The 11,381-nt window shown below is 41.6% G+C and overlaps 1 protein-coding gene across 1 annotated transcript in view; it reads left to right on the top strand.

Annotated features, from left to right (window-relative positions):
- Positions 1–218: 218 nt before the first annotated feature.
- Positions 219–11,381, top strand: part of LOC130269256 (uncharacterized) — a 33,674-nt gene continuing 22,511 nt past the window's right edge. Inside the window, exons 1-2 of the mRNA XM_056518096.1 lie at positions 219–295; positions 3,778–4,022. Of these exons, the coding sequence (XP_056374071.1) occupies positions 219–295; positions 3,778–4,022 (322 nt within the window). The remainder of the gene's footprint in view (positions 296–3,777; positions 4,023–11,381) is intronic.

The following is an 11,381-nucleotide window of genomic DNA, read 5'->3' as shown; positions in this document are numbered from 1 at the left end:
TTATTTTACACTAAGAATAATAAGGATGTGGAATCCTTTGCCTGCAGATGTAGTTTTATTAGAGTCTGTACAGACGTTTTAACTGGATGAATACTTGCAAAAACATAACATTAAGGGATATAGGCCCTGATTTTTTTAGCATGTTGTAATGCTCGCGGTATAGCCTGTTGCAGAAAATAATTTCCAGTATAATAATCAAATATACCAATTGCCACAGAATGGCAATGCTAAAGAAGATTTTAAACCGTTTTAAAGCATTTAAATCTACAGCTCCTAGTATGACCTTAAGTATGTGGTAAGGTTATGCTGGGAGTTGTTGTTTCACCCATCATTACTGCAAAACTTACAAGTGACTACAGCTCTGATAGGACATAGTGAAGAGACTACAGAATAATATCAGTGACTACAGGTGACGTCTTCTGTATAGTGAGGAGAATACACAATGATATCAGTGACTACAGGTGACGTCTTCTGTATAGTAAGGAGAATACACAATGATATCAGAGACTACAGGTGACGTCTTCTCTATAGTGAGGAGAATACACAATAATATCAGTGACTACAGGTGACGTCTTCTCTATAGTGAGGAGAATGCACAATGATATCAGTGATTACAGGTGACATCTTCTCTATAGTGAGGAGAATACACAATTATATCAGTGACTACAGGTGACGTCTTCTCTATAATGAGGGGAATACACAATGATATCAGTGACTACAGGTGACGTCTTCTCTATAGTGAGGAGAATACACAATGATATCAGTGACTACAGGTGATGTCTTCTGTATAGTTAGGAGAATACTTAATGATATCAGTGACTACAGGTGATGTCTTCTCTATAGTGAGGAGAATACACAATGGGGGACATTTATCAGAGCATTTAGTAGATTTTTTTGCTCAAAATTGTCGCAAAAAAGTCGCAACTTTTCTGCAACTTTTTGATTGTGCAGTGTCCTAAGCAAAAATATAAAAATCTTGCTTACCAAAGCAAAAATAGATTTTTGACTTTCAGTGGTCAGAGATTTATCAAGTGCGAAAGTCTCAAAAAAGTCGCATGACATGAAAAAACTTACAAAATTTACTCCAGCTCAGACATGGAGCAGAAAAAGCTAGTACCAAAGCAAAAAAATACTAAATTGCTTATGTGAAAGAAATTTATCAACAGGCTGAAACCAGTTGAAAAAAATTGTAATAAAAAATTACTAAAAAAGGAAGACATGAGCAAACATTGATAAATGTCCCCCAATGTTATCAGTGACTACAGGTGACGTCTTCTGTATAGTGAGGAGAATACACCATGATATCAGTGACTAGAGGTGACATCTTCTGTATAGTGAGAATACACAATGATTTTTTTAGCGTGTTGGGATGCACGCGGTGTAGCATGTTGCAGAAAATTATTTCCAGTATAATAATCAAATATACCAATTGCCACAGAATGGGAAAGTGCTAAAGAAGTTTGTAAACAGTTTTATCGCATTTAAAACTACAGCTCCTAGTATGACCTTAAGTATGTGGTAAGGTTATGCTGGGAGTGGTTGTTTCACCCATTATTACTGCAAAACTTAGAAGTGACTACAGCTCTGATAGGAAATAGTGAGGAGAATACACAATGATATCAGTGACTACAGGTGGCGTCTTCTATATAGTGAGGGGAATACACAATGATATCAATGACTACAGGTGGCATCTTCTCTATAGTGAGGGGAATACACAATGATATCAGTGACTACAGGTGACATCTTCTCTATAGTAAGGAGAAAACACAATGATATAAGTGACTACAGGTTACATCTTCTGTATAGAGAGGAGAATACACATCGATATCAGTGACTACAGGTGACGTCTTCTCTATAGTGAGGACCATACACAATGATATCAGTGATTACAGGTGACGTCTTCTCTATAGTGAGGAGAATACAGAATGATATCAGTGGCTACAGGTGACGTCTTCTCTATAGTCTTTCCTTATCTAATTTAGATGTACATACAGCCGGGTCCAGCTAAATGTTTTCTCTGCAGAACTTGACGCCGAGATGCCTTCTCACTATGTCAGCGGATTCTGATCCTCTATATGAAAACATAAAGAGGTGATGTCTTCTCTATAGTGAGGAGAATACACAATGATATCAGTGACTACAGGTGATGTCTTCTCTATAGTGAGGAGAATACACAATGATATTAGTAATTACAGGTGACATCTTCTCTATAGTGAGGAGACTACACAATGATATTAGTGATTACAGGTGACGTCTTCTCTATAGTGAGGAGAATACACAATGATATCAGTAACTACAGGTGATGTCTTCTCTATAATGAGGACAATACACAATGATATCAGTGACTACAAGTGACATCTTCTCTATAGTCTTTCATAATCTAATTTAGATGTACATATTACCGTGTCCAGCTTAATGTTCTCTCTGCAGAACTTGATGCCGAGATGCCTTCTCACTATGTCAGCGGATTCTAATCCTCTACATGAAAACAATAATTATTATAATACTGCCAAACACCATATCCTTTGAATATATTTCTGCCAGATACTGTATTCTGTGAATATATAGTAATACTGGCACACACTCTCTGAATATAATTCTGACACACTGTACACACTCTGAAAATACCACAACACACTGTACCCTCGGAATATAAAACTGCCATACACTGAACCTTCTTAATATATCCTTATAATATACACTATACCTCTGGAATGCAAAACACTCTGTGCCTCTCATATATAATAAATATTGTCCCATCTTGTGCTCCCACATATAATAATTATGACCCGTCCTGTTCCCCCCACATAATAATAATGCCCTCTGTCCTGTGCCCCTAGTATATAATGACCCCTGTCCTGTGCCCCTCACATATAATGGACCTGTCATGTTCCCCTCACATACCTACCCCCTCAGGGGCAATTTTATGTGAGGGGCACAGCATAGGGGGCATTATATGTGAGGGGCACAGGACATATAATGCCCTGTTATTACATTATATGTGGGGGGCATATGACAGGGGGCCCCACTGTCATGTGCCACTTACATATAATGCCCCCTGACATTTGCTCCTGACTTGTAATGCCCCCTGTTATGTTCCCCTCACTTATAATGTGCCCTTTTCTGTGCATCCCCCCCCCGAGTTTTAGTTTTAATAATTACCCTGTACCATATACAGCGCCCGAGCATCTCTCCCTTGCAGTCACCCTTCTCACATGCTGCTCCATTCTTACAGAGTGTGAGCGAGGATGTGACGTCATTTCACCGGCCTGCAGTGGATGGCGTCCACACGGCTCAAACGCTACAGCGGCTCACATGTAGGAAAGCGGCCCACATGGAGGAAAGATGAGGAAATGGTGAAGCAGGAGCTGACAGCTCCCGCTCCACCATGCTATGGTACGGGAGGGGCAGCAATCTCAGGGGAGGCAATTGCCCCGTTGCCCCCCCCCCCCCCCCCCCGGATACGGCACTGGACAGTCTTTGGTGGAAGTTACTGGAAGTATAACAGGGTTCCTGTGGCTGACAATCTAAGCTCTAGCCTATGTGTTTAATCACTACTTGCCCCCACCCTTTCCCAAAAGTCTCTGCTCCCTTGTCTAGCTGCAATGCCCAATGGCAGAGTACAGACTTCTTAAAGTTCTGTACCCTTGCAGAGACTTGGTCCTAGGCCCAGCCTAATACCCAAAAAGGTTCTAGGGTGATATTACAGTTCACTTGTACCACTTTTCCCTGTAGGCTTGTACCTTTTTATTCCTTTCTTCAATCTCTCTTATTTAGTCTCAGGAGGAACCAGAAACTTTGTAATGGTTCTTTGCTGGAGTTAGAACACCCCCAAGCTGTCTTGGGTATAGGACTTAGGCCATGTTCACACCTTGGAATGTACACACCGAAAATCGGTGCGGACAATACGAAGACTGCAGGGAATGTGCCGTCTCATAGACAGCAATGCATCCTGTGTGGAGTCCGCAGGAGCATTCTTTCTGCCGACACAGAATTTAGAATTCCCACGCCAGAAATATCTGGTGCGGAAATTCTGCTGTGTGCAAAGCACAGCAAAATCCGAATTCAAGGGGATGCTGCAGTGGATTCCCCAGACAGAATTCCAATGTGGAATTCCGGACAGAAATTTTGACTTGTGAACATAAAGAGATGTATGACACCTTCTATCTCATTTTGCACTCTTTACTATACTAATACACTCATACCCTTCCTGATTCTTTCTTTAGAGAGGCTGCGCCTTGAGCAAGCTCCTCCCCTCACTAGAAGCCTCCCCGAGAGTGTATGGGGCCATCTAAGTGCATATAGTATTCCATGGATCACAGCCAAACCTGGAACAATCAAGGAACAGCATAAAAACTTATAAAACTTTATTAAACATAAATAAATCAAACAAAAAAAGTTTTTGTCTCATGTGTCATATCCTTACTTACCGTATATACTCGAGTATAAGCCGACCCGAGTATAAGCCGAGACCCCTAATTTCAACCCAAAATCCCAGGAAAAAGTTATTGACTCGAGTATAAGCCTAGGGTGGGAAATACATCATCCCTCCCTGTCATCATCCAGATCCGTCATTAACATCCTCATCATCATCACCGCCTGTCATCATCCAGACCCTCATCATCATCACCTGTCATCATCCCCTTGTCATCATCCCACACATCCCCCCTTCATCATCCCCTTGTCATCATCCCACACATCCCCCCTTCATCATCCCCTTGTCATCATCCCCACCCCCCTTCATCATCCCCTTGTCATCATCCCCACCCCCCTTCATCATCCCCTTGTCATCATCCCCACCCTCTTCATCATCCCCTTGTCATCATCCCCACCCCCCTTCATCATCCCCTTGTCATCATCCCACACACACCCCTTCATCATCCCACACACCCCCCTTCATCAGCTGTCCGGGCTTGCTGGGAGTTGTAGTTTTGAAACCTCCGGAGGTCCGCATGTTGAAGACCACTGCGGCCTTCGACATCATCCAGCCCCCTCTCACCCCCCTTTAGTTCTGTACAGTACTCACCTCCGCTCGGCACTGGTCCGGTCCTGCAGGGCTGTCCGGAGAGGAGGTGGTCCGGTGGGATAGTGGTTCCGGGCTGCTATCTTCACCGGGGGCGCCTCTTCTCTGCGCTTCCGGCCCGGAATAGAGGTGTTGCCTTGACAATGACGCAGAAGTACGTTGGCAATGAACGTACCTCTGCGTCGTTGTCAAGGCAACGTGACTATTCTGAGGCCGGGCCAGAAGCGCTTAGAAGAGGCCTCCCCGGTGAAGATAGCAGCCCGGAACCACTATCCCACCGGACCACCTCCTCTCCAGACAGTCCTGCAGCACCGGACCAGCGCCGAGCGGAGGTGAGTACTGTACAGAACTAAAGGAGGGTGAGAGGGGGCTGGATGATGTCGAAGGCCGCAGTGGTCTTCAACCTGCGGACCTCCGGAGATTTCAAAACTACAACTCCCAGCAAGCCCGGACAGCCGATGGCTGCCCGGGCTTGCTGGGAGTTGTAGTTTTGAAACCTCTGGAGGTCCGCAGGTTGAAGACCACTGCGGGTGGAGAGTTCACTCGAGTATAAGCCGAGGGGGGTGTTTTCAGCACGAAAAATCGTGCTGAAAAACTCGTCTTATACTCGAGTATATACGGTACATACTTTATAACCTTGGATTTGTGTTTAGCTTGCTACTTCTACACAAAATATTACATTAAACAGTTTTAGGATTAATATTTTGTAATTATTGTATAATGCAATACAGAGAAAACACCTATCTAGAGTTACAGACTTCAATTGTTAAAATAGAAGCGGCAGCTGAACCAGCAAAGCCCTTGGTTTATGTGCTGTATTTTACACCAGCAACTAACAATTTTTTTAAATAACTGGTATATGACAATGATCGTCTGCAGCAGAACATATGGGATTATTCTCAAGTGATGTTTTATGAAAATAACTCTTGTAGACACTTAATCAATATCATGTGCAGCTGGCTAGCTAGCAGGTAACACATTATATTTACTGCCCCATAGAAAGCAAATTATTATTGAATAGACAAAGGTTTTCTTTGAATATGGAGTTTATTTTTATTTATTTGTTACAAGTAAATAAATGGTAAAGTGGTTGTAAGCTGATTTTAACCACTGATCACCTAAGATTCAAGTACACCGGAACCCTTGCTTACTATTATGGAAAGGTAACCTTTTGGAAAAATCTATATTCAGTAAAAGTAGCGTGTATGTATTTGTATGTAAATGAAGCAACATTATTTTAAGAAATGATGACAATTTGAGGGAACACTAAATGAAAATATGGGGCTGGTCTAAGAAAATGATATGTATTAGCAACACCTAACATGGCAGTAAATTGCTTAACCGCTTCCTAACCCATGACATACATTTACGCCATGGGTCGGTTGGGGGGTATGACTCGCGCTTAGGACCTGGGCCACCATAATCCCCCGCAGGTATTGGCTTCTGTCTGCAGCTGACACTTGCCAGTAATAATGGACATCGGAGATTACTCATGTTTAAATGCTGGGACAGCGGCATTTAAGCAGTTATAGAGTGTATAGCTATATGTGGTCAGATCACTCCCCCATGACTGTTTCTCTGACCAGCCCAAGGCCTGTACTAGGCTTCGGTGTGGGCCGTGACTTGGCAGTTGATACATTGGCAGGCTGAAGCAATATCATGTCAATCTCAAAGCTTATATGCATTACATTGATCTATATAATTAATCAAATGATTGCATATCATAGGTCTATAGTGAGGCCAAAACAGTGAATAAAAAAGTAAAAAAAAAAATGTTTTAATGAATCCCTCCTAATATAAGTTCAAATCACACGATTTTCCTTTAAAAAACGAAATAAATAAAAAATAAAGTTAAATAAACATATTTGATATTACCACGTGTAGAATTGTCTGAATTATTAAACTATCACATTCTTGATCCCACATGGAATAAATTTAGCATCTCAGTTTTACATTGTGGTGAAAAATTATTACCTTACAAAATTGTGCATTTCCATTTATTCTAGATTTTTTTGGTTATTTTGCCCCACAAACCTACACATATTTTTGTGTAGGGTTTTGTGTAGTGCCAGTAAGTAGTACTGAAAAAGTTATTGGTTTTAGAAGGTGGGAGGAAGAAAATGTAAGGCAAAAATCAATTTGGGAAATTTGTACGGTGGTAATGGGGTTAAACCCAACTTATATACATATATATATATATATATATATATATATATATAATAAAATGATGAAGGAGCACCGTGACAAGGCTTCAAGCTATAGTATATCAGCGCGGGTGCTCAGCCGGCTCCAACCTCGACCACAGGTACAATGAACAACAAAGTTTCAATAGGAAGCAAAACAGCGGCACTCCAGCAGTTTTAAGAAGAAAAATGTTTCCTTTATTCACACATATGGTGCTACGTTTCGACCCACTCAATTGGGGTCTTTGCCAAGCATGATAAAGACCCCATTGAGTGGGTCGAAACGTAGCACCAAATGGGTGAATAAAGGAAGCATTTTTCTTCTTGAAAATTTTGTAAAGACAAGCTTTTGGGATTCCTCCCTTTATCAAGTCCAAAGCAGATCTAAGCTCACAAACAGAAGACACAGGTTACATCTCACAAATATGCAGGGGTTAAGACATGCAACCTGTGTCCTCTGCTTGTGAGCCTAGTTTTGCCCCGGACTCCACAAAGGGAGGAATCCCGAAAGGCCGTCTCCACAAAACTCTGTTAGTACAACAAAAAAGGCACCACAAGACACAACAACACCTCCCGACATGTACGGCCACCATACATATATATAGAAAATTTGAGCAGCCGCACCAATCCAGTGATGCCGATGCAAGTCAAAAAATGTTGCAGAATCCGGCAACACCTTTCCCATCGGACCAACAGAACCCCGTAGAGACAAGCCCCCGGGACCCCTCCCTCCACCAAGTCCAAAGCAAATCCAAGCTCGCAAGCAGAAGACACAGGTCACATCTCACAAATATGCAGGGGTTAAGACAAAAGATGTGGAGAATTCACACTAAGATGGGCAATAAATTGTCCTGCTATAGGAACATAGACTAAATAGATAAGGATGAGAAAAAGGGGGGAGGGAGGGGGAGCAGGGGAGAGACTGATAATTAAAAAGGACAAAGTGAGATGCAAAAGAGAATCCAGTACAGGTTATAAGAAATTTTGATAATGAGATAAGAAGCTCAAATCCACATTGAGTCCCCTGTTTTTCGAGTCAAAAAAACAGTATTATTTTGGCTTCAAATATCTTTCTCTCTTGTGTGTTTTTAAAGTTCCCTCTCAGTATCCTGATTGTAAGGTCATGTACGGAGTGGCCTGTTTGGCTAAAATGATGTCCAACTGGGGTGCAGCAGTCATTTTCTTTATGACGGTTGATGCAATGTCTGTGTAGATTCATCCTTTCGTTGAGTTTCCGTCCGGTGTCATCAATATAGCATCCCGTGTCATTGTATCATTAGTGTTGAGCGGCATAGGCCATATTCGAATTCGCGAATATTCTCGAATATATGGACGAATATTCGTCATATATTCGCGAATATTCGCATATTCGTTATATTCTCGTTTTATTTTCGCATATGCGAAACTTCGCGTATGCGAAAATCAACATATGTGAATATTAGCATACACAAAATTAACATACGCGAAAATTCGCATATGCGAAAATTCGCATATGCTAATTTTCACATATGCGAATTTTCGCACGCCAGTCTCACACAGTAGTAATACAGCGTTCTTTACACCACACAAGCTGGAAGCAGAGAGGGATGATCACTGTGATGTGTACTGTGGAAAAAAAAAAAAAAAAAACGAATATTCGTAATTACGAATATAGCGCTATATTCGCGAAATTCGCGAATTCGCGAATTTGCGATATTCGCGAATAATATTCGAATTGCGAATATTCGTGAGCAACACTATGTATCATGTAGACCACATTTGGGGATGTGCAGGAGTATAGTCCCCTAATGTTATATGTCTTGTTGTTGTGGGTGGCTTCCATCTTGGTGCAGATATGTTGGCGGAGTTTTCGGCTGACCAGCTTTGTTTGTAAATTGTGTGGTTGTCTGAAGGCCAAGATGGGAGGTTCTGGGAAGATTTCTTTTGGCATCTCATCTTCCGCCAATATTGGCTGCAGGTCCTTGATTATTTTGCGTATTTCTTCAAGGGCCGGATTATATATAAATATAAAAAATAATATGTAAGATTTGTGTCATTTCTAGCATTATTTGTATTTTCAATGTTTTTGTTTCTTTGTAATATTATGTGGAGAATCTAGTGTAGTATTAAAGTACAAAACATTGTGCCACAACAGACTCATTCTAGCTTGTGCATTCATGAGGCTCACAAAACAGGGCTTTGTTTCTGAAAACATAGGTAAAGCAATGAGCAGTATTAATTTTTCATGTGAACTCTGCCCCTTTCAGTTGCCAGACTTATTCGAGCCTAGATTGTAGCCCTATAAGTAACTGTATTCATAACTGTCCTATCACATCTGCTATAACTATAGAGAGAAACAAAAGAGGGTAAATATGAGACTGCTTAAGCTTCAGGGCATAGCCGTCTGTATTTTTTCATATGTGGACATTGTGGTAACTTGAAATGCTGAAAGACAAAAGGACAATGGGCTGTATAGAACAACCAATGATAATTTCTTTCTGTACTATACTTTGGACATATCTTCAAAAAAAGGGAAAGAACCGGTGGTTTAAGTTTTGGATCCCAAGATAAAAGGACAATAAAAATACCTGGGAACATAAGGTGTTGTTCGAATTGGTTACTTCAGTGAATGCATTTTTATTTAGCAATTTAGTGCTATCTTGAACTATAACAGATGCTGGATTTTCACTAATCATGACTTTTACGGTGCCCATAGGGGTTGTCACCAAGCTTTTCCACACCCTAAATTACATATAAATCTGAATTGCTATACAGTTACACTCCCCCATGTTCCATTTTTCCTGCTGTTCTGGTGGTGTAAGTGCTACACTAGTTATGGCAATATATTCATGAACCATGACGTTTAATGATAATATAGGTCCTGCTCTGATGGAGGACAGCTGCAGCGTATGGGTTAATGGAGGACCCCAGTGAAAAGACAACTTAATTGAGAAAAATATGTATGAACTTATATATGCGTTAACATCAGTAAACAATACAAGTATAGTACACCTGCTGAGTGCTATAGAGGTATAATGGGTCATTTGGTCTCTGTCCTCATGTTTGGTTTCCTTTAAAATAAAAAAAAAAGACAAGTACAGGCTAATGTAATTGAGACAACCAATTTTACTGATCTTTCTTTCACACGCAGTGGTACAGCAATCTTTGTGGTTGCAGCCTCCTAAAAGACACATAGAAGCTTTACACTTATTCTGCACACTAGGGGGCACAATTGTTTTCAACATTACAAACAGAATTGTAACTGTAACACTGGGGGTCTGCTGACACCAGGCTCAACTCTTAGGCTAGGGTTAACTCCAGGCCTTCTTTAGTAGATGTCTCACCATTAATTTATCGCTAACCCCACTACTGGGGCCAAAGATATCCTGAATCTATCGTCTGAGTTCCCTCTAAATCTGCTGGGGCAGCAGCTACCACTTTAAGAGAGCAGTGGCTGCTGGGAGGTAGAGTAGCAGGACTTGCCATGCTCAGGCATGTCCAGCGCTACATTATCATGAGCAGGCATCCGTGCAATAGAAAGGCAACAGGCAACAGCAAAACAGCCTTTCTAGAGAACCGGACTGTGAGTGACCCTGAGGAGTGGGTCTTGCCAAGCCAGACCCAGGATGCTACCAGCAACCGCATACACAGTCAGTCTCTGCAGCTTCTATACTCCACTGTTTACTGCTATGGCCCATAGCAGTAGGTTTCAACTTCAGACCAGATGAGCAGTGGAGCCAAAAAGCGTATAATATGGTGGTTGGTACTCCAGGGGGGCAACTATCTATAGGGGAATTGCTATCTACAGGGTGGCTGCTACCTACAAGATGAAAACTATCTAGGAGGTTCTTCCTACAGGGGGACAACTATCTGGGGTCAACCTACAGGAGTCGGTTGCCTGGGGAGCTATCTACAGTAGACAGCTATCTAAGGGGGGGTCTACCTACAGGGCACAGCTATCTGTGTTGGGTCTACTTATAGGGGACAGCTATTTAGAAGAGTCTACCTATTCTGGCCAGCTATCTAGGGCGTCTTCCTAGAGGGGCACTAAAGGTCCTGGCAAAATGTGAAGCCTAATATTTCTTTTTGGCAGGCTCTGCAAAGACAAATTGTAGCTGGAAGAAATCATTATGATGGTCTGAGCTAATTGGAGAAGAAAAAAGAAAGCAAATGACTAAATCACTAAATGTAACTGC

This window comes from Hyla sarda, chromosome 1 (genome assembly GCF_029499605.1).
Source record: "Hyla sarda isolate aHylSar1 chromosome 1, aHylSar1.hap1, whole genome shotgun sequence".
In the NCBI taxonomy this organism is placed as follows: Eukaryota; Metazoa; Chordata; class Amphibia; order Anura; family Hylidae; genus Hyla; species Hyla sarda.
This window is presented reverse-complemented; position numbering and strand designations above follow the sequence as displayed.